Source organism: Quercus suber, unplaced genomic scaffold, assembly GCF_002906115.3.
Source record: "Quercus suber isolate HL8 unplaced genomic scaffold, Cork oak 2.0 scaffold_135, whole genome shotgun sequence".
NCBI classification, from domain to species: Eukaryota; Viridiplantae; Streptophyta; class Magnoliopsida; order Fagales; family Fagaceae; genus Quercus; species Quercus suber.
In genome coordinates, this window is record NW_027069597.1 from 1,157,434 (window position 1) to 1,183,806 (window position 26,373).

At 38.3% G+C, this 26,373-nt stretch overlaps 1 protein-coding gene across 1 annotated transcript; it reads left to right on the forward strand.

Moving 5' to 3' along the window:
* The first annotated feature begins 19,568 nt into the window (after positions 1–19,568).
* Positions 19,569–24,947, forward strand: LOC112026603 (glutamate receptor 3.7). The gene is made up of 6 exons (XM_024059292.2): positions 19,569–20,210; positions 20,921–22,269; positions 22,686–22,963; positions 23,164–23,195; positions 23,716–24,122; positions 24,362–24,947. Exons 1-6 carry the CDS (start codon positions 19,952–19,954, stop codon positions 24,773–24,775), a joined length of 2,739 nt encoding a protein of 912 aa, XP_023915060.1. The 5' UTR covers positions 19,569–19,951; the 3' UTR covers positions 24,776–24,947.
* Positions 24,948–26,373: the final 1,426 nt, after the last annotated feature.

A 26,373-nucleotide genomic window follows, 5' to 3' on the forward strand; every position in this document is an offset into this window, starting at 1 on the left:
GGCACAATTTCCAGGCGAGGAGGACTTCCCACTAGATGACGAGGTTCCGGGGGAGGTAGCCATGGTAGAGGAAGTCAGAGAGCAATGGGTGATGAAATTTAATGGGTCTTCTACCGCCCAATCTGGAGGGGTGGGGGTAGTTTTGTACCACGAAGAAGAAAAGACAGTGGCATTATCTTTCAAACTAGAATTCCCCTGTTCAAACAACACCGCAGAATATGAGGCCTACCTAACCAGACTGGCCACGGCTCTCGAAATGGGAGTCAAGCACTTGAAGGTATTAGGCGACTCAAATTTGGTGGTCTGCCAGGCTAACGGGAGTTTCTCCGTGAAAGAACCTAGCCTAGCCCCATACAGAGCAATGGCCCAGAAAATGGAGGAAAAATTCTCAACCTTTGAAATAGAGCATGCTCCTAGGAATGAAAATCGATTTGCAGACGCGTTAGCCGCGCTAGGCTCTCAGATAATGTTCGAAGGAGATGCTACCAGGGTAGAGGTCAGCAAAAGGAGGGAATCTATAATTGATACGTTGAGGGAAAAATTCCAAGAGGAACAGTGCGACGAAGACTGGCGGATTCCCATAAAGAAAGCCTTGATGAATGAGGATGATGCCGCATGACTGAAAGTAATAAAAGACTACGCGCTAGTAAAAGGGGAATTGTACCGCAGGATGCCAGGTGGGGTCTTGACCAGATGTATGAGACCAGAGGAGGCCCAGAGAAAGTTGAAAGAAGTACACGACAAGACTTGCGGATCCTGCGGAGAGGTCAGCCTTTACCGCAGACTCCAAAGGGCAGGCTTTTATTGGCCAAACATGGGCAAAGATGCGGATCAAGCCCAAACTCAGTGTGGGGCCTGCCAACTCGCGGCAGACAGAGAAGAAAGTTATGTTGTGTTCACCTGCGAAGACTGGAGAAGCCCATTTATCCAGTACTTGACAGAAGGCATCTTGCCACAGAAGCACAACGAGAAATATAAACTCAAGAGGTTGGCAACACGCTACTTCATGCATGATATGGTCCTCTTTAAGAAAGGGTATGATAGGGACCCCTTAAGGTGCCTGGGTCCTGAAGAAGCAGAAAAAACGGTGAAAGAAGTGCACTCCGGAGAATGCGGGGAGCACCAGGGGAAGAAAAGGCTTTACAGGTGCCTACTACAAATGGGCTATTACTGGCCTACCATGAAGAGGGATACGGCAGAATTTGTAAAGAAGTGCCACAGTTGCCAAGTGCAAGCTAACTTAATTCACACCCATCCGCAGAATTTGCACAGCATGGTAACCCCATGGCCCTTCCACACTTGGAGGCTCGATTTAGTAGGACCGGTTAACCCACCGTCACAAGGATATATATGGATATTGGTGGCTACGGAGTATTTTACTAAATGGGCAGAGGCAGTACCACTTCGCAAAGCCACCGGAGGAGCGGTGGCAAATTTTATTAAAGAAAACATAATTGTGAGGTTCGGGGTACCCCACAGAATTATCAGTGACAATGGCACACCCTTTGTCAACAAAGAAGTAAGGAAGATGTTAGAGTTCTACCAAGTTAAGCATCACCGGTCAACACCTTACAATCCCTAAGGGAATGGGCAAGTAGAGGCAACAAACAAAACCCTTATAAAAATTATAAGTAAGATGAGTCAGGAGTATACGGGAGGATGGGCGATGCACCTGCCAGACGCCCTTTGGGCTTACAGAAATTCGCCTAAGTCAGCCACAGGTTTTTCACCTTTTTCCTTGGTCTACGGGACTAAAGTGGTAAGCCCAGCGGAGATAATGACCCCATCCCTAAAGGTCATGAAGATGCAAGAGAAAGGAAGAGAAGAAGGAGTCTTCGCGGCAGAAAGGTGTGAAGACCTAGAGGGACTTGACGAAAAAAGAGAACAGGCCCAGGAACGCAGTCGTAGATACAGGCAAAAGATGATTGAAGCTTACGGCAGAATGACTAGAGAAAGAGTGTTCGCGGAAGGACAGCTGGTCCTAAAAGTGGCAGACTATGTTAAAAAAGGCTTGGCAGGACCGTCCAAATTTGCACCAAAGTGGGAAGGACCCCTTGTGGTAAGGGAAGCACACCCAAGCGGGTACTACCGTTTGGCTCAAATGGATGGCAAAGACTTAATGGATCTCATCAACGGAAAGTGGTTGAAGCAATATCATGCCTGAGGAGAAGAAAAAAGAAAACTTATATGATTGTTTTTTTTTTCCTTCTTTGTTCTGTTTAGAAGAAAGACAAAACCTTTATGTTTCTTTCTTTTTTGTCATTTTTTTCCAAGTGACTGTGTCACAGCATGAAATTGTAACTTGCTTTAGGCAAGATGTAGCGAAATACACCAAGTATTATTATCATATGTCATAGCAAAACATAAAGTAAAGCACCACAAAGTTAAGTTACAAACCCAAGTTATGACAAACCAGCCAAATAGGCACTACAACAACACGTAACATACTAAATAGAGTCATAAGGAAAAGAGAACGACAACACAAAAAAAAAAAAAAAAAAACTGCATCAGCGGAAACCAGAAATAAGAGACTGATCTCCAAAACGATCGGACCCACCAATACTGGAAAGAAGACGCTCACGATGGCCTTCTAAGTCTGCCACCTCCTTTCTCAGGATCTCGAGACGCGAGTCAATAGCATCAACAGTAGGTCGGACTCTCCTCATAAAAATAGCACGGGCAATCTCCAGGAGGTAATCCAAGATAAAGTCCACAGCAAAACCTACGTTGATAAGCTCCTGCACCGCAGCCCTCCACTGTAGGATCCTCTCGGTAGAAACAGTGTCAATGAAGTTATGCTCTACGTCATTCAAAACACTCCCCAACATCTTCAAAAAATGCTCTCTAACAGATCGGCCGAGTCGAAAGCCCTGCATGAAGTCACCGCGATTGTTATAGATCATCTCCAAATGAGCAACGCAGTCCTCAGGGACTCTAAAGCCATGAAAGTCCACGTAAGGAGGTCCCGAGCCCCAGAAAGCCGCAGGATCAAGGTCATTGACTTCAGGCTGGTCAAAACGAGTAAAAAAGGCAACAGCCTCGCTCACAGGATCTGGAAGGGTAGCATAACTGCTGCCCGCTTCAAACAGAGGTGGGGCTATAGGAAGGGGTCCTGCCAAGGGAAACACAAGGCATGAGATGAGAGACTGAGAGAGAAAACAGGAAGGAAACAAACCCAAGGAGAGCAAACAAGAATAGACAAGGGAAAGAAAAGCTTACCAGAACTGGTAACACTGGGGGCTGCAGGAAGAACTGAAGCAGGCACTGAAGGAGTGGCAGACACTGCTGCCGTAAATATAGCAGAAATCGGTGCAGAAGGCACGGCAGGAATGGCTACAGCAGGCACACTCACACTTGGTGCAACGCCTAGCCCTTCAAAAGTCTCTGCAAACAAAGGAATAGACAAGCGAATAAAAAATGAGGAAAGGCATGAAACTTAACAGAGAAAGAAGAAGAAAGTGAAGAAAGAAAATGCATACGCATTGCCTCGGGCAAAACAATATCCTCTTCCTCAGATTCAGAAATCCTCCTACCCAAAACAGGCTCATCCTCAGGATCCTCAAAGACCTCCTCAGACCCCTCAGACGACAATTCAGCACGAGACCCGCGTGTGGCAGAAACGGGTATAGAAGAGGGAGTAACTACCAAGGAGGAAACGCCCTGCACTGCTTGAGAGAGAGCAGCAAAAGGGTCACCAGTAGAAATGACGAGAGATGTAGCAGGAGTAGCCTCGACCTCAGTAATCGCAGGAGGGGTGGTTCCCCCTTGAACAGAAGATGTCATGGCACGAGAAGGAATGGCCTCACTAGCCTCCCTAATATGAGTACCCTCATCCATGGGTACCGGTTCAGTAGGAGAGGTAGCGGCTGCAGAAGGAGCAAGTGCTGCAAATTCGACCCCACCAAAAGCGCCCTCTGCAGGAATGCCCATAAAGGCAGAAAGCTCCTCGACAGTAGGGTGATAAATGGAAAGAGGCTTAGGCTCATCCTAAAGGACAAAACAAAAGAAATGGTGTAAAGATCGGGTTATTTTTCTGGGCAAATGAACACATGCAGGAGCAAAAAGAGATGTACCTCCGATTCGGGTTCCTCAAGCACAAGGGGATGAGCGGCTGACGTGTCCTCCTTCTGGTTAGATTGCAAAAAGCAAAAGGGATGAGAAAAGGAGTCAAGGAAAAGTCAGGCAGATTCAGAGTAGGTTAGAAAAGAAGAAGAAAGTGTATACCTATACATGTACTTAGAAGACAAAGCAAGAAAAGGTGTTTAGGAACTTACTCTTCGCTGAGCAGCAGATACAGGATGGGGAGTCGTCTTCCTTTTGCTGCCTCGTGTTCTGCTAGCAGGAGTAGCACTCACAGGAGGCTGAAGAGCGGCAGACTTGGACTTGCTTATAGATTTAAGTTTGGCAGGAGTTTTCTTGGCCGGCACAGGAATGTTGACCACTTTAACCTTCTTTTCCCAACCTGAAGGGTAATCACCGGTGTGCCAATACCATCCACTCTTCTCTTCGTCCCACTCAAAGATAGCAGATCGGTTCTGTTTCTGGGCATAGGCCAACACGGACTTAGAAGGAAGGAGTAACCTAGGATTGGGGGAGATAACCATACTGAATCCCTCAGGAGGTATAAGAGAGAAACCACGACTACCAGCCAACTCTGCATCAAACGAGTTCATAACAAGCTGCCAATAGAGGTGCATAGCAGCGGTGCAAAGACCTTCTCTCGAAGAACCAGCAATTGTGACTGCACTAAAACGCTCCCTCCAAAAATCGAAAGCAGTGTGTCGCAGAAAGGGCCTAGTCGAAGTAGGAGACTCTGCGAGGAAGGAGAGGTCATCAAGGATATCCTGGTCCAGGCCAAACTGTCTCCTCACTCGGTTGGCAGGGTAATGAACGAACCTGACACCCTCATCTGCTAGATAGGGTAGCCATCCAGGATTAGTGGCAGCCAAATATGTGATGCCCATCTCATCGAAGCCAGTCAGCGGGGTAGTAGTACCAATGGTGTCAACAAACAGACCCATTACCGAATCAGCACAAGTATAACCAGGACGCAACTGTTTATAAGCTCTCCAGGAAAAACCAACACCCTCATCAAAGGACTTAACGACAGGATAATCGATGGGCTTCAAACCAGACCAACGTAAAGCCAAAGGAAAATCGAGCTCAAACCTGCCGCAAAAGTAAGTAATGGCCCGCGGACAAGATTGGTACTTCTCTTTAGCAAATCTGATGGGCCTACACTTTGCCAAATATTGAGCACAACGCTCAAACAACAACTGCTGCAGAATAGTGCTGTGTACAGAGGAAGCAACTATGTGGCAGGAACCGGCCTGACTCTCATCACTCCGCAGGATATTTAGTTGCACATATAAATGCCCCAAGAACATTGGGGCTAGCGGCAGACTCACCCCAGCAGATATTTTAATGGCCAAACGAAAATACAACGACTTTATGGCGTAATGGGGATGGGACCTAAAGACAAACTTACAAAGCCAAAAAGCAATAAAAGCAGCACGATGAGCAACAGCAGAAAACTTAGAAGAAGAACTAACCCAATAAGACAGCTTAGCGTTTTCGGTCATCCTCTTCTTTAACTCCACTTCAATATCTTTTTCTTCTGGGGAAAGCTCAATAGCGGCAGGATCAGCATCCCCGAGAATAGGCAAAAGAAGCTGATTGGCTACGTCCTCGAGAGTAACTGTAACTTCGCCGCAAGAGAAGAAAAATGTATGAGTGGTGGAACACCATCGGCGAACTAAATGGCGAAGATTGTAGAGGTCTCGGAAGTTGGAAAGGCTTCTGGAAAGAACAACGGCCTTTAGAACACCGGCCCGTTGAAGCAAACCCATGAATTGCATATCCGATAACTCACTGTCAACCCACTCTTTCCAACCCAAGGCGGTGCCAGACCCAAACTCAAAATGAATAGGCACAGGAAGGGCGACGCCTTGACGGATGACCAAATCGGAGATGAAGGAAGACACCGGAGCCCAAGAAACGTCGGGGTTTCGTCGGCAAAGAACGAGCCACACACGGCCCGGCGGCGGCGGTACATAATCACCAGGAGCCCGAGGAAAGTGAGGGCTAGGACGGTACCAAGGGTCAATAAGAGGGGCGCACTCGCTGTTTGGGTCGCGCCGCACTTCCTCCTCTTCGGAATGGTCCGAATCGGAGCGCACATCCTCCTCTTCTACTTCTGGTTCCACCGGAGGATCTGCGTTGACACTTTTCCCTTTACGGCGGGAAGAAGCCGGAGTTTTCGCTGGCGCCATGGTATAAGGATTTGAACGGAGCAAGGGAGAGAGGGGTGTTCGAGAAGAAGATGATGATGAGGAAAGGAAAATATTTTGAAATAAAAGGAGTTTGTGTCTGCGTTGGGAAGGGATTCTTCTCTTAAATACCTGAGTTATTAAGGCCGACGCGAAGAGAGGCGACGGGTTGGCCATTGAGAAAAGAACGAAATTAATGAGGCAGCAGTTATGTTTTAAAGCAACTACCATTTTGGGAAATTCGAAGAGTTATCACTGTTCATGGCAAGAGAGAAAAAAAAAATATATATATATATATATATCTCTGCAGGAAGGAGTTTGTGGTTTCAAAAAGCCCGCGAAGGAAAAGAAAAAATGAGAAAAGACAAAAGGGTCCTTCATTCACATATGAACCGCAAGAACGCTCCATATGTTCAGGGGGCTAAATGTTGAGGGTCATTTATGTAAAGACAAACCCAACCCAGCAAAATAGGCAATAAAGGTGGCAAACAAGAAATAAGACTGTTAGGCCCAAGCAGCAGGAAAGGTAGAACACGGGCCTATAACATTAATAAATGGGTCTTGAGAAAGCAAGCGGGCTCGATGGGCCCGAAAAGTAAGAAAAGACACCCATGGGTAACGTATGTAATGAAAAAGTAAGAATGAACCGCAGCAGGCCCAAAGCAATGTAAACAAAGAAAGCAGGGGATAATGGCAAGCCCATGAACCCCAAGGATGAGAACGAGGAAATCGGGCCGAGGAAGCCCAATTGAGTTATTAAATGCCCATGGGATACAAAATTAGTAAATGGACCAAAGGAGTCTAAAAGAAGTAAGAGGGCCAGATAAGCCCAAGTAAAAAGAGAGGGACGATGGAGCCCACGAGCAAGGACACCAGTGGCCATATTAAGCCACTGGGGGAAAGAAAGGAACGGCAGGCCTGAAAAGAGGCCTAGCAGGAACAAATTGTCACGGCAGGAAAGGCCAAACAACACGGTGGGAAAAGAATTGGGTTGAAAAGGAACACAAGGCCCAGCACACGGCAAAGCCCAGGCCTTATGGGGATAAGAAATCAGAGCAGCAACTCGCGGGAAGCCAGAAGCGGACAGCAGGAAAACGCAGGCAATATCTCCAGCCCACGGCAGATGCATGAACAGCAGGCAGCCTTCAGACGTAAACCACGCGCAAGGCCCAGACGCCACCAGCCTGTACCCAGCCAATACAAGGCATGGTGGGGTCATGAGTCAGAGGTAAGAGGGCATGGTTTGGAGGTGGGGAGAGGGGAAGACCTGTTTCGAGGTCCCTACTTAGACTCTTTTGGGGAGTACGTCCTGCCGGGATGGCATATCACACAAAAGAGGCAAGGCTGAGTGGGGACCAATGGGTGCATACCATGAGGGATAGGAGAGAGAAACTTCATCGCGGCAGGACAAGGTGCCGCGGCACACTAACAGACAAATCGTTGTCTGAGTCTGTGGCAGAGGGGCTCGCAGACAGCAGTAAGGGTCTGCGAGTGCTCCCAGACAAGACGAAAACGGTTAGAGGGTAGAATAGTAAAGAATCGACCTCAGCAGGCTCTATAAAAGGGCGCCTCTGCCATGAGAAAAAGGGGCTAGAAGGGTCAAGAGAGCAATACTGGGCAACTTTAACAAAAAAAGGAATACTCTGTAACTTGTTTAGAAAAACAGAGGAAGATAACGCTAAAAACCATGAAAGTGGAAAATCACTAAAAAGGACTAGGAAAGAAAGAGCGAAAGAGAAAAAAAACGGAGTGAGTGAGAGTGGCATGCACCGATAGGCCCCTTCCCTTCTCTCCCTCTCGAATCACTGCTCTCTTCTACAGCTATTTTGAGAAGTTCCCATTCAGGCCCGCCTCTCTCAAACCTATTAACTTCCACGGCAGGAATCCCGTTTTCCTTTCCTCAGAGGTTAATCGCGGTGAGAAGGGGCGTTCTTCCTCTTTGGCCTTACTCCTGCGGGCAAAAAAAAAACTAAATTTATTTACATAAACTGTGGATTAAATCTTCATTACTATTTCCCCTTATTGTTCATTTGTCAAAGGTTGTTGAATGTTATTGTAATTTGGTCATTTCTTGTTAAAAGAACTATCTGGTCATTCCAGAACATATGATTTTGTTTTGTCTATTGTATCTGCCTGTCACAAGCTTTTCTCTGAAACAGCTCAGTCTGCGTAAGTACTCTTCTGGCAGACGAGGCATTAGTTCGCGCACAAACCAGCCAAGTTGAGTTCCAGTTGGCCCGGTCTCGACTCCTGCAACCCAGAACACTTGGGCCTACATTTACAAAGGACCAGCCCGGCCCAACATAGCAAAAAAGGCCCCTACAAGGGTATATTGGTAATTTTGGAAGTGCAGGGGTATTTGTATTATTTTAGGTATTTAAGGGTATTTTGGTAATTTTGGAGGACAAGAGGGTATTCAAGTAGTTTTAGAGGTATTTGAGTCATATTGGGTTAAATGGGTGGGTTACTAATTAAATGGGTTGGGTTGGTAATGGATAATTAATTTATATATAAACGGGTCATAAATGGATAAATGGGTAATTACACACCTAACCCATTTATGACCCAACCCGCCTACTTGTCACCCCTAGGTTAGGGTTCTGACCTAGTTTGAAAAGAGGAGGTGATTGAGGAAGCCATACACACACACACATATATATATATATATATATATATATTAAGAGCTACATAGCATCAGCCTTGTGTTATCGTGAAGAAAATGGAGACGTTGCTATCCCAATAAACGGTGTTATGTTTATGCATCCACTGTTAGCAGTTTATAAAATGATATAAATACATGTTCTTCATGAGAGAAGGGAAATATATATTATCTCTCGCAATATGTTGGTTAGGATGTACAAGATGTCATTTCCTATCTAACAAAAGGATTTTTTTTCTTTTTTTTTCTTTTCTTTTATCAATGGAAAAAAGGTATTGATGCTTAGTGAGTGGACAAAAGGATTATTTGCCTTTCATTGAGTCACGTTCAAATATGCTTTACTTACATTATTCTCAGTCGATGGCGTACAAGTAATTTCTGGAAATTTAATATCATCAATGACTAAAACAAAGCAAAACTTTTTGTTCACTTTCCATTCAAAATAATGCTGAGTGGGTGTTCCATTAAAAGTATACTCTGTGATGTGATCTTTTTACATTTTAGAGAGTGCCTAGATTCGTTATCATGTGCATCTAACAATTGAACCTTGCTCTCATTTTTGTGGACACCAATGTATGGACAATGCTTTCAGAGAAATTTGTTTTCACTTTTTGTGTGTGTGTGTGTGTGGATAAGTTCAAGTTCTTCTTTGCAAAACTTTATTTCGTTTTCTAAAATCTAGGTTTAATCAAATTTTGGGATAAGTCTTAACTTTTAATCAAATAGTTCTGAAGTGGCATAATATATATATATATATATAGATTCTCTCTGCCTCAGATTGTTAATTATCTATTTTATTTTAAAATGTTCCAAAATATAGTCATTTTTAAAAACTCAATATATATAATAGAGATAAATTTTCTAACTTACCTCTATACAAGCATATTATTCTGCACTCAAATTTTAAGTAACATTACTACAATGATAATAGATGAGGATCTAATTTGTAATATTACTACAATGATAATAGAATTCACTTGTAAGCATTTTACGATTTTCAATGATTATCATAATATTAGAACTTATAACTGACTTTTTCAATGGTTTGTTATTTTGTTGTATTTACAATGCAAAAAAATTGGTCAAACCTATCTAATGTGTAATCCTTTGACCAAACAATGTGTTACTTTTCCTTATCATGCATGGTAGACAATCTGGTATGCTTTGCTATGGGTTGCTTGTCAACACATCCAGCATTTGTTACCTTAAATAATAAATATAAGAGCCCATTTGGTACACTGTAATAAACCCTGTAATGAAATAGCTTTTCACGGGAAATAGGTATTCAGTTGTTTGGTTACAGTGGAGGTTCCAGAATTTTTGTTCAGGGGTCAATAAGTAACATAAAATATACAAAATCTATTAAAAAAACATTATAAGTTCATTTGACGTATTTTTTTCTAATACAATAACATATTAATTATTGTTGCAAGTGAACTTTAATTTATTAGTTTTTTTTTTTACTCTTTACCAATTTTTTATGAATTTGCAAGACATTTTGATAAATTATTTTAAAATTTCTTTACAACTCTTCATTTAAGGTACTGACCCCCCCATGTAGCAACAATCACTCCCACACACTTCGGTCAAAGACTCAAAAAATCACTACCACACACTTTGGTCAAAGACTCAAAAAAGCAAAAGACAAAACTCATAACACAATACTACAAAAACTTAATAGTACAGACACTACAAACACTACAAAACTCAAAGATAGAGAAGGAGACGGCCAACTAGTCAAAGACTCAAAACTCAAAGATAAACCATCAAAACACTATAACCCCACACACACACACACACACACACACACACACACCGTGATTCAGTGAAAGAAGTCTATCAAAACACTATAAACACACACTCTCACAATGAATGAAAGAGAGATGAAAATACCAGATCAAGCAGCAGCGGTGGCAGATCAGAGACAGTCCAAGCGTTGGCAATGCGGCGGCAAATCTGAGTAAGATGGCAGCGATTGTTTGTGGGTGAAGTGGCTACCTTTTTTCTTTGGGTTTGAAGAGTAAAGAGGGACAGTGGGAGAGGACTACATTTTTCCCTCTTAGGTTTGGTTTGGCCCTTTTTTTATTTATGATTTTTTAAAATTTGACTTATGGGCTTTTTTTTTTCCTTAGATTAAAGACCAAAAATTTTCTGTTGGACTTGTTTATTTTTTTTGGAGTTTAAAGCTGAATTCGATTGGGCTTTCAGGGTGTGCAAATGTTTATAGCAAGGGGTTCAAAACAATTTTTTTTAAAAAAAAATTTATATATAATTTTTTTTTTTTTTGGGTCAGGAGGTTCATTTGAACCCCCCTTACTACAATGTAGTGTCGGCTCCTGTTTGGTTGTATTTTGTTGTAGAGAATAGCTATTTATAAAGTAATGACTATTTTTTAAAATGAGGAATAACTATTCTTTTAAAAAGTTATGTTATCTCTATTATTTAATCCTGCAAATTTAAAATTCCTAAAATCTCCTTGGCTCTCCCATCAATTTTTTTTGCCGCTAATCTCTCTCTCTCTCTCACATATGTTAGATTTAGACCTACTAACAACAATTAGGTAGATCCCTTTTTGGCTGCTATATTTCTCTAGCAAACACCGTCAACGAGTATTGATACCTGGCTAGTCCTTGGGATATTAATACATGATTATGGAATTGAAGGATTGCGGTTTCACAATTGACAGTAGATTTTTTTTTTTTTTTTTTCAATTCAACAAAACTAGGTATTTCATTACAAAATGAAAACAACAAAGTACAAATGAAGGTACAAATCAGAAAACAATATTACAATCCACGAGAGTTGGGGATATTTGCCTTTTCTTTTTAATATTAACATTAATAAAAAAATTATATTAATTGACTATTTCCATTTTTTATGGGGATATTTGCCATTTCATTTTTGAATCATGAGCTTTTTCCTCTCAATCATTTTTGTTTTTAACATTTATGTAGATATTAATTTTGAACAAACAACACATGTAGTAATTGTAAAATTATTTAATTTGTACTTCATAAAATGTTAAAGGTAGAACCACAAAAATTGTGAATATAAATTTAAAAAAGAAGGGTCTTTTAGAAAATTTAATTTAACTGGGCTTTCACTTCAACATCTTTAGTTTGTTGTCACCAAACAAATGAATAGTAATAATTATTCCATTATAATTTCTTTTATTCTTTGTAATACTTATTCCTATTCCTATGTAATTACCATTACAATGTACCAAACGTGCCCTAAGATTGTTTATATTTTTACATCTAAAACGATATCTCTTGTTCTATATAAGGTATAGGAGAAGAGACTTCCACCTTTATGTGACCAAAATAAAATGGGTTCAAATGCAGTAGGTTATTTTGGGATTGTCTTGAAGACCACATAATTGTATGCCACCTAAATAAGAAAGGTCAAATTTATTGCAATCTCATGAAAATGGTTTATTTCTTCACTACTCTTATTACAGTAGAGTGTAAATAATTAACAAAAATAATTTGGATTAAGTAATTGCAATGATACATTCATTGTAATTGTTTATTGCTTCATGTTTATCATTGTAATAGATTGCAAAATAATTGCTATTAGGTTATTGCAATGATATTTTTCCTGCAATATGCTATCACTTCAAGAATATTTTTTTCTAATAAATTGCAAAAATAATTGGTATTAATTTATTGCCACAATGTTTTCATGGGTAAACTACGTATTTGATTCTTATGCTTTACACCATATTTCAATTTGGTTCCTAAACTTTTAATTGTTTCAATTTGGTTCCTAACCTTTTAGTATCATGTCAATTTCGTATTTGCTGTTATCTTTTAGATGAAAATTGATGACGTAGCTAACGGCCAAAATAAATAATTTGTTCATTACCACATCAACGGAAACTAATTTTTTATTTTGGCTATTAGCCATGTCAGCAATTTTTGTCCAAGAGATAATTCGGGCAGGGACTAAATTAACACGACGCTAAAAGATTAGGGATCAAATTGACAAAATTGAAAGGTTAAGGACCAAATTGAAATATGGTATAAAGGATAAGGATCAAATTCATAGTTTACCTTCTTTTCTTTTTTTTTTTTTCTTTTTTTTTTCACATTATGCAAATAAGCTAACTAAAATAAGTAATTATCAAACAAACGTAGATAAGTTAAAAAAAAAAAAATCTAAAATTTAGCTTATTTGGAGGAAAAAAAAAAAGAATTTAAATAATTGGGTTAATTTCTTACACACTCTGAAGTTTGGGCTAATGCCAAATAGGTCCTAGATATTTTAAAACGGACCAATTTGGTCCCTAATGACAACTTGGTCCCTAAACGCCATTAACCCTCCATTAGTTTCACTCTCCTCTGTGACTCTCTCCTCTTTTGTTCCTCTCTTCATTTGTCCCTCTCTCTCCATACCAAAACCCACACAACAACAAAAGCCCAAATCCAGAAAGTCCAATTTTTCCCTCTCTTTTACTTTTTTCTCTTCACTTGTCCATCTCTCTCTCTCTCTCTCTCTCTCTCTCTCTCTCTCTAACCTCAAATCTGCCCAATTTTACCATACCAAAACACACTCAACAAAACCTAAATCCGAAAATTCCAAAAAATAAATAGCAAACTACCACCACATCAGAACCCATAACCACTATTAGAACCCACAACCAACACCACTAGCCACAAAACCCAACCAAACCCATAACAACAAAACTCAAATCCTCCAACAAAACCCAAATCCAAAAAACCTATAGCAAACTCACCACCCCATCAAAACCCTCAACCACCACATTACAAATCTACCTTATATCGAAATCCACCACCACCACCAGCCACAAAATACAAATAGGGAAACCCAAAAACCCACAACAAACCCACCACAGATAGGAACCCACCAACACCATAAACCACACAATAAACAAAAACCCAACTTCGGCAACCCATAACTACTGCAAAAGACCACCCAAAACCATGACCCATAGTCAACCCAAACCACCAAACCCACACACCACTACTGTTGTTGCTTAAGAGAAGAAAAAGACAATAGAACGGTGAGTAAAGAGAGTAGAATGGGTTGTGTTAAAGAGAGAGAAGAGAGGGCTGGATGAGATAGAGAAACAAAGGGATGAGAGGGAGAAGAGAGATTTGGATGTGTGTGTGTGTGTGTGTGTGTGTGTGTGAGAGAGAGAGAGAGAGAGAGAGAGAGAGAAGAAACAGGTTTGAAAAAGAAAAAGAAAAATGAGTAATAGAGTCTAATAGTGTTAGGGTTAAGTTGTCTTTAGGGACCAAATTGGTTAATTTTGAAATGTCTTGGACCTAGCTGGCATTAACAAAAAACTTAGGATATATTATTGGAATTTAACCTAAATAATTTGAAATAAAATTGAGACAAAAAGTAGTGTAGGATCCTCAAACAATACATAAAATAAATAAAAAGTCCACTTATAATCCAATTTCAAACACAAATTAAAAGAAATAGAGGTGATATATTTGACATGGATGTGATAGGAAACAATAAATTCAATATTTTCAAATTCTACTGATTTTTTTAAAAATATGAAATTCTACTAAATTGATATATGAGAAAACACATCACATCTTTTTGAGGTGGACTTCCTAATCACTATAGTATTAAATGATTTAGTTTTTGCTTATTAAAAATAAACAATAACCAAAGAGATTTTCAAATTTTCACAAATATTTGTACACTTTTTTAAAGATGTGTGTCAGTGTGTGCATTGGGATTAAAAGTTAGTTTTTTGTTTAAATTATAATGAAACGAAGGCTGCAAATTTTGCATTTTAATCTAAAAATTATACCAAAATTGAACTTAAAAAACAAAATTTTAGTGACATGCTCAGTTTCACAATCAGTTTCACTAAGGTGTTTCATTAAGAGCATCCACATTGGTGGAGCTATTTTTTTTAGCTATTTAGCACAACAAAAATTTTCTTTATCTATTTTACCCAAAGTTTTTAGACCCGGACCGTTCATTGAACCGTAAAAGGGAGAGGTTCAAGGTTTTTGAAGTCGAACCGAGGTCGAACCGGGGTCGAACCATGATGACGTCATAATTAATTCAATAATTATTTTTAATATATATAAAAAATATTAAATTAGTAAAAAATAGAAAAATTAACTGAAATAGTCCAATTAAAACTATAAATCCATATTTTAACTATGTCTAATATATCCATCTATAGCCCAAATATGAAATATCTGTCTAATAATAATAATAATAACCATTTTTTTATAAAAAGAAAATTAAAAGCATTAGATTGTCTTTCTAAGTTCCACTTTCCAATGCTCACGTGATTCGCTGTCTAGCTCGCATTCACAAACCTAAAAAATCACTAGAAACAAAAGTGAATGAAATTAAAGGAAGAGATAAAAAAAACAATACAAACAAAAGCAGATGAAGAAAGAATTGTGATGTTATATCCACAATATTTATCGCAATATTTTTCCAAGAATCATATCAAAATCTTATGTGAAAAATTGTTACTAGTTCTAATTTGAAATCATTACTGAAATTATTTTTTTACTTACCAATATTAGCTAATAACAATCTATTACTTAAAATTTATTGTGAAAATATTGTGGTAGTATTTCTTAATTGCCATTTATTAATATTAAATATCACACTTTTGGAAAAAAAAAAAAAAAAAAAAAAAAAAAAAAAAAAAAAAAAAAAAAAAAAAAAAAAAAAAAAAAAAAACCACACCGATTACATAAAAAAAATAAAAATAAAACTAGGGACAAAGACCACCACACATTTTCATACAGACCCAATTTATTACTCAACTCTCAACCACACATTTACTTCACAGTTATCACTTATCCTTCTCACATATTCACATCAAGCTTTCTCAAAAAAAAAAAAAAAAAAAACATATTCACATCAGAGAAAAGAGAAGAGAGAGAGAGGAGAATCTGAAGCGGTGCTGGTGGAGATCGTGGAGATCGAAGGCCTCGTCCGCCGCCCCACCGCCGTTCGTCCTCCTCCCCACCACCAGATTGGCTCAAATCGGATTGTACTTCCTTTTTCTTTCTTTTTTTTTTCATTTTTTTTTTCCATATTTGCTTGTTCAACTTTATTGTAAGAATTGGATTTTGTTTTGTGTTTTGTGTTTGGATTATATGAGACGTTTTTTGAGAGTGAAGCAAAGAGACTGAAACAAAAATTAGATGCTTTCTGGGTCTGATCAGACGTTTTCTTTTTCTTTTGTTTTTCTGTTTTTTATTTTTATTTTTTATTTTTTAAGGTTCAGATTCAAAGTGAACCGTGACAAGTGGTCTGAATCTGGTTCTCAGAACCGTGCGGTTGAACCGCAGTTTGAACTGTTCCCTGCTTTTTTGGCATAGACCGGTTCTTATTACTAAAAGGACCGTGATTGTGAAAGGTTCACGGTTTTCCCGGTCGGACCGTATGGTTCGGTCCGAGTTTCAAAACCATGATTTTACCTACTCACTTTACAAAACATCCAGTATCAATGGATCTATTTTAGCTTTCAACACAATAAAATTATATAAACATCACAATAAAATAATATATTTACTACAATAAAAAAATATATCCACTACAATAAAATCCAAAACCCACCCATCCATCAAATATCATTTCCAAACCCCTAAGAAGATTTCCACAACTTCATTCCCATATTCTCATTGATGAGTCAGAAATTTACGATCAGCATTAAGCTAAAACCCTTATTAACTAAGAGAGTCACACATTTATTACACTCATTGATGACAAAACATAACGGATGGAGCAATAGTTACAAAATGAGTTGTGAACTTCAGACTAAGATTTTGTAACGCACTAGTTGTTGAGCATAAATACAGTGATTCATTGCCCATTAAGGAGACACACAACTATAAAAGAAAAAGCAACAGAAGTGAAATGTACACACAAATATTCTACGAAAATCACTCTCCAGTCAATTCTCCCTAAAATCTTTCTCCCTTATTAACTTAAGCATCAGAGGCGGTTTGGCTGATGCCACATCGGCGTGTTATTCTTCCACTCAGTTCATTTTTTGCAAGTTTTCCTCCAATAAAGGCGACCTCGATCACAGCTTCGTCCATCCACTATGACGAGGAGCTCAACTGTTGATTTTTCGCATCATCACCCATCAAAACTAATTCCATTTTCCCCAAATTCTCACCATGTGAATTCTTTTTCCCTTTCCTTTCGTTTCAACCTCACTTCCCAATTTTGTAACCCAAATTAAATCAAATCAAAATGGAAAATTCAGAGAAGGAATCGTCAATGGCGATATCCAAATAGTACAATTCTCAAACGGACATTCACCTCGGAGTCCGAACCACTCGTCGTGCTTCGAAATCCAGCTCTTCTATGTTCGGATCGCACTGTGCGTGATCGACAGCGTCCCCGACCACCTCACGCTCTGCCACCTCTGCCACGAGATCGACAGCGTCCCCGACCACCTCACGCTCTGCCACCTCTGCCACGAGATCGACATATCACTTGAGATCAATAATTTGCGCATTCCAACCTCTGAATCGGCTTCTCTGACCCTTCGCCACAACCGCCTCGATAAGAAATCGTCAGATGTGACCTACGTCAGCACTGATACCATCCTCGTCACCGGCGGTATCAAATTCGAGGTCTACGAGAACCAAGACTTGGTTCTCTGCAGGTTTGAGAGAGAATTGAGAGTTTGATCTTAAGACAGAATCGAGTAGAGGAATAAAGAAATAGAAAAAGGAAAGAAAGAAAGAAAAAAAGAATATTTTAATAGGAGGTGAGAATAAAAAATTATTTGTGAGTTTAGCTTTCAACTACGTTGCATAGCCATATACAGTTGTGTACTGTAATTGTGTAGGTAAAAATTTTACCTATACCACCACTAATATTGCACCCTTTTTGTATATGGTGGTGCTAAAAATAACTTTTTAGCTTTTTAGCACCACGTGCTAAGTGGTGCATACTTTCTTAACCTACCACGATCAATTACTTACTTAAGGGCTGTCTGGTTTTAAAAAAACTATCACTCATCAATCCTTACTTAATTTTCATCGCTCATCGTTCGTCACACATCACTTAATCATTAAAATACCCTAACTCCCTAAAGTGGCACATTTGGCTTGCTGTTTCCGACTTCTCATAACTCAATTTTTTGTACTTTCCGTGAGACCCATAGCTGAGCACTATGTCAGTGAGTTCCATTAGTCTATCCGCCTCACACCCATTTCACTTCATTCTTTTCACTGTTTATTTCATTTTAACACCACCACAGTCACAGTGCCAAAGTGCAACAAAAGAAGTACAAACAACAAAAACTTTCAACAATTTAACACCGCCTAAAGCAGCTCATCACCCCAAATTCAAAACTCCATTCATACTTATTTATGATACACCAAAAAAAAAACCTGTTTAGAAAAATAGCAAGACCCATCTGTTGCCGTCTAGAAAAATCCCAAGGTTGCGCCTGGTGTGACTGTTCTGAGCTTGTTGACGGTTGCGCCTAGTGTGATTTTTCATAGATCCTTTTTTTTTTTTTTTGGATCGACGACAAAGCCGGATCGAGTCAGATCCGAAATCTCTGATCGACGACCAACGGTGGCCCAGGCGAGCCCTCCGACGAAGCATTGGAATTCGACATCTGTAGACGCCATTGATGAAAAATCTGAAACTGAAAGAGAGAGGAAAACAGAGAGAAAACCGAATCCATTCACAAACACCAGCAATCACAAAACCCTCAACCCGAAGAAAAGGAAAAAAATTCTGTAATGAGAATTGCAAAAAGGATGGGAAAAAAAGAAAAGAAATAAAGAAAGAAAGAAAGTAGAACTCAGCTGCTTCTGTGTTAGCTGTTTACGAAGAAGAGAGAGGAAAAAAACAAAAAAAGTGGAGAAGAAAAACAAAAAAATAAAATAAAAGTGGAGAATGACCGGTGACGGTGAGAGAGAGATAGAGCTTGACTTGACCAGGTATAGTGGGTCCCACCTATTTATTTTTTTACAATTTTGCCACTGAATTTAGTTTTCAATCACTTGATAATATCTCAAATGTATTTTCAGCTTTTATTTTATCATTATAACTCAGCTTTTTAGAATTTTAAGTAATAAAAATATTGCTCAAAAACAACAAAGGTTTTTCTGTGAATCCTATATATTTTGAATTATATTATAGGTGATAAAAACTGAGTTATATTACTCAGTTTTCACAGAATCCAAACAGTCCTTACAGTCCCTCTACGAACAAAAATTGTGAAATTAGTAGTAATAAATATTATTAAATGCACCACTTCGTTGTGTTCTAAAAATACCTATTAATTGTTTCCTTAAATTGAGTGTTATAAAATTTGGTGGGTCCGTAATATTGAACAGGCGTACGTGTCTCGTGGTCGTCGTTTCTTTGATTGGCAGTTGGTGGCATAGACAACACTTTCTATAACGGAACATAGGGACCCATCTTAGCCATTGCCCATTAGACTCAATTGGTACCACTACTTTTCTTCCTCTTTAATTTTGCATTCATGCAATGGAATTTTTTGCATTCCCCTTTTGATCCTCATGGAAATTTCTTTTCTTTTTTCAAAATGTGATTCTCGTTTTTACATGTGGGACATGTTTTCAACAAATATTCAACAAGCTGATCAACTACTGTTTTTTTTTTTTTTTTTTTTTTTTTTTTAAATGGGTCATTTTCTCGTCTACTGCAAGTTGCAAATTTATAATATTTCACTTCATGGGGTAATTCTCGTGTTCAAGTTTGCCAGTGTTGTTGACTTGTTGAGAGTCTTCTTAATTTTATCAGACCAGGCCAAAAACTGTGTTAGTGGGTTGCTAGCTCTTTGAACATGATGTAATGGCCTCGTTCTCTTCTTTGTTGGTTACCCCTTTCATTCCTAGGTCACCATTCTAGCCCTTACCAGTCTTTTCTCCATTACAACTCATCTGGGTGCTCATCAAATTGTAATTTTGACCCATATTTACCCAGTTTTTGAAGCTTGAGCAATCTTAGTTTGAGCCAAGTTTGAGTCTTTACAGTGAAGAATTGGTGTGGTTGCTTAGTAACAATGAAACACTCTGTGATTCTTCTGCCACTAGTAGTTTTGATTTGGGTATTCCTTAATGGCTCTGTGTACTGCCAAGGTCCTGCTGTTGTGAACATTGGTGCAATTTTTACTTTTAATTCGGTTATTGGTAGAGCCGCCAAGGTGGCCATGGAAACAGCAGTCTCTGATGTCAATGCGGATCCAAAAATTCTCAACGGGACAAAGCTGAAGTTGATCTCGGAGGATGCAAATTGTAGTGCCTTCTTGGGGTCCGTTGGAGGTAACATTGGAAATGTCCATTTTTTTTATGTTTTCTTTAAAAAAAAAAAAAAAAATTGCTCCTTCTGTGATATAAGTAAGCTCTTTACTTGTCTTTATGGTTCACGGGGATTTGATAAATGATTAAGATGATGCAAAGGTTGTCTACTAATATTTTTAAGAATTCGTTTTTAGTTTTTTTGTTTGTTTTCCTGCTGGAAGCGTTCAAAGCAAAGTTTTCTCTTTTATTTTGATCATCATAATTTTAAATTGTGATTTGAACTTCCAACAAAGTTTGAAATTACTGTTAATATTATCCTTACTACTATTGAATTGCCGTATTCTCTTCTATTATAATTTCATCTTTCTTTTTCTTTTCTTTTTTTAAAGCATGATCTCCAATTTTGATATGCATAATTTTACATTTCCACACTGCATTTATCTGATAATAGAGTTTCCCCCAATATAAGCCCTTCCTGAGCTCGTTCCTGTCATTCCTGCTGTCTATTCTGATATTAGCCCACCTCCTTTTCTCGGTAGTGTTCTTGTTGATCAATGATCATGCATCCTCCCACGCTTATGAGGCATTAACTTTGTCTATTACATGGTAATTTTTTGTGTGTGTGTGTTTGTGTGATTTTCTTCCATTGAAAGATGATATTTTAAATTCTATACTCAGATATAAAGTTCTTGCTACCTATTTTATCTTGTTTGCATCTTTTTCTTGGGCAGCTTTTCAGGTCCTTGAGGAAGGAGTAGTGGCCATAATTGGTCCACAGTCCTCTGCTATAGCTCATATGATTTCTGAGATTGCTAATGGTCTCCAAGTGCCTCTTGTCTCATTTGCTGCCACTGATCCAACTCTTTCTGCCAGCCAATTCCCATTCTTTATTCGAAGTACACAAAGCGATTCCTACCAAATGGCTGCTGTGGCTGATTTAGTTGACTTTTACGAATGGAAAGAGGTCGTTGCCATCTTTGTCGATGATGATTATGGAAGGAGCGGGATAGCTTATTTAGATGATGAACTTGAGAAGAGACAATTGAAGATTTCTTATAAATTGCCTTTGCCAATCCAGTTTGATCCAGGCAACATCACTGATATGCTCAACAAATCAAAATTGCTTAGTCCTCGTGTCTATGTTGTACATGTTGGTCCTGACCCCAGCTTGAGAATCTTCTCCATAGCTCAACAACTTGAAATGATAACCACCAACTATGTCTGGCTTGCGACAGATTGGCTTTCTACTACCTTAGATTCATTCTCTCAAATGAATAAAACTTCACTCCGTATCCTCCAAGGGGTAGTGGGGCTTCGTCAACATATTCCAGAGTCCAGCCAGAAGAGGGCTTTTGTGTCTAGATGGAGAAATTTGCTACTAAAGGGTAGAGCAAGTTCTGAGTTGAATACCTATGGATTCCAGGCTTATGACACAGTGTGGACAGTTGCATATTCAATTGATAAGTTTGTGAAAGAACACGGAAATATCACATTCTCTCCCAATGATAAGTTGCAAAAAGTTATTTCAACTGAAATGCAGATGAGTTCGCTCGAAGTCTTTGATAATGGATCTCGTCTGCATGATTTATTATTGAAGACAAACTTCACTGGTTTAAGTGGTCAAGTCCAATTCAATCAAGATGATAGGAACATTGTGAGTGGTGGTTATGATGTCATTAATATCGACCAGATGGCAATTCATACAGTTGGTTATTGGTCTAATTCTTCAGGTTTTTCAATTTTACCCCAAGAAAATCTGCAAAGGGATCAAAAGAATTATTCCCGCCTAAATCAGAAGCTTAAAAATGTTACTTGGCCCGGTGGTAAGACAGAAAGGCCACGTGGCTGGGTAATTGCAGACAATGGAAGACCATTGAGGATTGGAGTCCCATTTAGAGCAAGTTTTGTTGAATTTGCTACTAAAAAGCACGACAGTGATGACATGCAAGGATACTGTATTGATGTGTTCAAGGAAGCACTAAGATTAGTGCCTTATGAAGTTCCTTACAAATTAGAGCCTTTCGGGGATGGACACTCCAATCCCAGTTATGATGGGATTGTAGAGATGGTACACAACGGGGTAAGTAAAACATATTGTTTTATATGGGGTAAGAACAAAAGAAATTTAAAAAGTAACCATGCTTTGTTGGGAAAAGATGACCTACCAATACATGGAAAACATGCTGATGCATGAATTGCCTATTACGGGCTTGCCTAGAAGATACTAATTGCCAAAATTAAGTGATGAATTCAATGGCTGACCAACTGACTATTTCATTTTAGGGATTAACCATTTCATTTATACTTTGTGAAGTGGAGGAGGAAAGTATGATCCATTACATGATTATGATAATCCTTTTCTGACAGCTGTGGTCTGGGTGAGATCCATATACTGGTGGTTCTCATTCTGAACTTTGCTTTTTATGTAGGTTACATTTGTTAGTAGATTGAAATTTATTATGTGCCTTTTTTTTATTACTGAAAGTTTTGTGTCAGGGGTTTGACGCAGCTGTCGGGGACATTGCAATTGTGACAAACAGGACAAGAATTGTGGATTTTTCACAGCCTTATGCTACTACTGGTCTTGTCATAGTGGCTCCTATCCACAATTCAAAATCAAGTGCTTGGGTGTTTCTTAAACCTTTTACAGTAGAGATGTGGTGCGTTACAGCAGCTTCTTTTGTAATGATTGCAGTAGTTATTTGGATTCTTGAGCATCGAGTCAATGACGATTTCCGGGGCCCCCCTAAGAGGCAGTTTGTTACAATGTTTCTGTAAGTCATTTAAATGTTTAACAGTGAAGTACATTACTATTTTTCCTACAAAACAATCTTTTGAATTTGTGTCATTATTACAGCATTCTTATTGTTATACTTGTTTTAAGTAAATTTTTTGATTGCATCACATAAACCCATATACACCTTAATACCCAAGATATTAGCCTCTAATCCCATTCACTTATTTCATTTTGCAGGTTCAGCTTCTCAACATTGTTCAAGACAAATCGTAAGGAAATTGCTGACTTTGACAACCCATTAATTTCTTTATTTCTCGTTCTTTCTTAAAGCCACATATCTATTATTAAAAGGGGTAGTGGGCTTAAGGCCATTTTTGTGCTTATACAACATATGACTAAAGCTTATATCTGGGATCTTACCTCAAATTATGGATACACAAAACCCTCTGGTTTTATTAAAAACTATACAATTTACATAAATACATAGTAAGCAGTGAACTATATCAACTTGTGCAGTTGCAAGTGAAAGCAAGCTGTGATATTCCAAGCAAGGATCTTAACTTATTAGTATTTAGTAGTTATCCTTAATGTTACCTTACCTGGAATAATTCTGTAAAAAAATTTGTCTTTCCTGTTTCTAGTAAATATTTCAAGGAAAGAAATGAAATAAAAGAGGGCTTACTATGTTTGTTCTATTTTCACTTTGATTATGGGTCTGAAATGAGGCAATTTTGAGATCTAAAAATTATATTTGAATTTGAAAAGTTTTTACTTTGTATTAAATAACAGAGGAAAATACAGAAAGCCCACTTGGAAAGATGGTGATGGTGGTGTGGCTTTTCCTATTGATGGTCATCACAGCAAGCTATACAGCAAGCTTGACTTCAATTCTCACGGTTCAGCAGCTTTCATCACCCATCACAGGAATTGATAGCTTGATTGCAAGTAATTGGCCTATTGGGTATCAAGTAGGTTCATTTGCTTATAGCTATCTGGCAGACAATCTCTACATAGCTAGGTCAAGACTCATTGAACTAGGCTCCCCAGAGGAGTATGAGAAAGCACTCCGAAAAGGACCAAAAGGTGGAGGGGTGGGAGCTATTATAGATGAGCTTCCATATGTGGACTTGTTTCTATCAAAGCAAACTGAATTTGGGATTATTGGGCAGCCATTTACCAGGAGTGGATGGGGATTTGTGAGTAGAGCTTGTCTAATGCATGCATACATATGTGCTTATATTCATATATTCATGACACATTCAAGAATGCACATGAACATGTTGGGTTTTTTTGTCATGAAGCATATCACATTATCTCTTCCATCATCTTTCTCCCTTCTTTTTTCACCTTCTTTGATATATGAGCTGTAACATCTCATTGCAATAATGATCTTTATATGCATTTTCTCACTTATTTTTCTCACTACCAAAACTAGGCTTTCAAGAGAGATTCCCCGCTTGCTGTTGACATTTCTACTGCAATCTTGAAACTTTCTGAGAGTGGAGAGCTTCGGAAGATCAATGAGAAGTGGTTCTGTAAGATGGGTTGTCCTGGAGAGAGGAGACAGAAGTCTGAACCTAACCAACTCAACATGATCAGCTTTTGGGGTCTCTATTTATTGTGTGGTGTCTTCACTATTGGTGCCCTTCTTGTGTTTCTGCTCCGAATGGTTCGCCAGTTTGTGCGGTACAAACGACAGCAGAAGAAGTCTGCTCCTCCGTCGCCTATCTCGACAAAGTCTCACTGTTCTCAGGTCATTTACAGCTTTTTTGACTTCATTGATGAGAAGGAAGAAGCTATCAAGAAAATGTTTACTCAATCTGACAATCCTCCAGGTCCCGTTGGCTAATCATATGTATATATGGTCTGACTTCAAAGGCTACACCTATTTTTATTTGTGCAAGTTGAAAGTTCTGATATTGAACAAGACACAAGTTCTTTTAGAGTATTCACTTACTTCATTACAGCTAAAATGTATATACTACATGGTTGTATTATCAATATAAAATCTTGTTTGGTTAGTTGGTTTGTTCTGACATATTGCCATGGGAGATCTTTCTTCTATTTTTGTAGCTATTTGATTGCAGCTTCATCTTCTGCTAAACACATGGTTTCTATTCCTGAAAAATGTACGTGACACGTCTTCCGGGTCCACAACTGCTTTGGACCTCAAAAATCCAAAGCTCAAGATATTGGGGGAGCAATCATATCATATCATTTGCTGTTCTTTTGGATTTTGTGGTCATTTCATTGCATGGTTTAAAAAATTCTAGTAAACTTGAAGTTTAGATGTATTTGGTAGTACTTCCCTGAATGCAAGCTTGACTCCAACTACATTCCCTGCTGTCCCCTCTGGAGCTCAAAACCTAAGGAGCTGCATCTTTTTTGTCTTTTTTCCTCATAGTTTCTTTTTTAAAAGAACTTTGTGGCCATATTATATATGGATAGGGCCATAAATGAACTGCATTGTTTATGAATAGATCGGGTTCAACTCAAGCAAAAGCTTATTTATATTTATTTATTTAACAAATAAGTCAAGGTCAAGCCTAAATTTAGACTCAACTATTAAAGAAGCTAGACCCAAACATAATAATGCGCGCTCGTAAGTATAAGGTTGATTTATGTATATATAATATTATGTATTTAGATGTATAAATATTTCAAATATATTAATATATATTTAAGATTAAATTTTGTAAGTTTGTAAATAAGTTTATAAGATATTAAATTATTTATTTGTAATTTATTAATGATTAAATGGTTAATGGTGTGGTAAAATTATAAACAATTTTTAACAATAAAATATCGGTGAATCTTAAGTTCATCAGCAAAAATCATTCTATCTAATTAACTTAAATATATAATTTTAAAAGTAAATTCTATTAACATACCCTAAGATTTGGATTACTGCTAACTAGGTTCAAGATATTTTAAAACTGACCAATTTGATCCCTAAACCCAATTTGGTCCCTAAGACAATTGAGAAAAATAAGTAACGAACCAAACAATGTGAAGGGACTAAATTGGCTTTAAGGACTAAACTAGTCAGTTTTAAAATGTTTTGGACCTGATTGACATTACCCCAAACTTCAGGGTGTGTTAATAGAATTTACCCTAATTTTAATTTTAATTTAATTGTTAATTATTAGTATAGATATGTAAATAGGCAAATTATCTCTCTGTGTGTGTAAAGGGGTGAAAAACAAATTAGTCGTGGTGTTTACTATATTTGAGAAAATAATAAGTTAATCAAGTCTCTCATTAAGAAGTTCAAATTTGTTTGAATATAAAATGAACAAAACTTAAATATGTAATATAGTTTGGTATTGGTAAAAACTAATAAGTTCAAGCTCAGCTCGTATTTGAAATACTAAAATTAGAGTTCAACCCTACACATGAAACTAAATCAACTTTCAATTATTCTAATCTTTCAAGTGGAAACTTGTT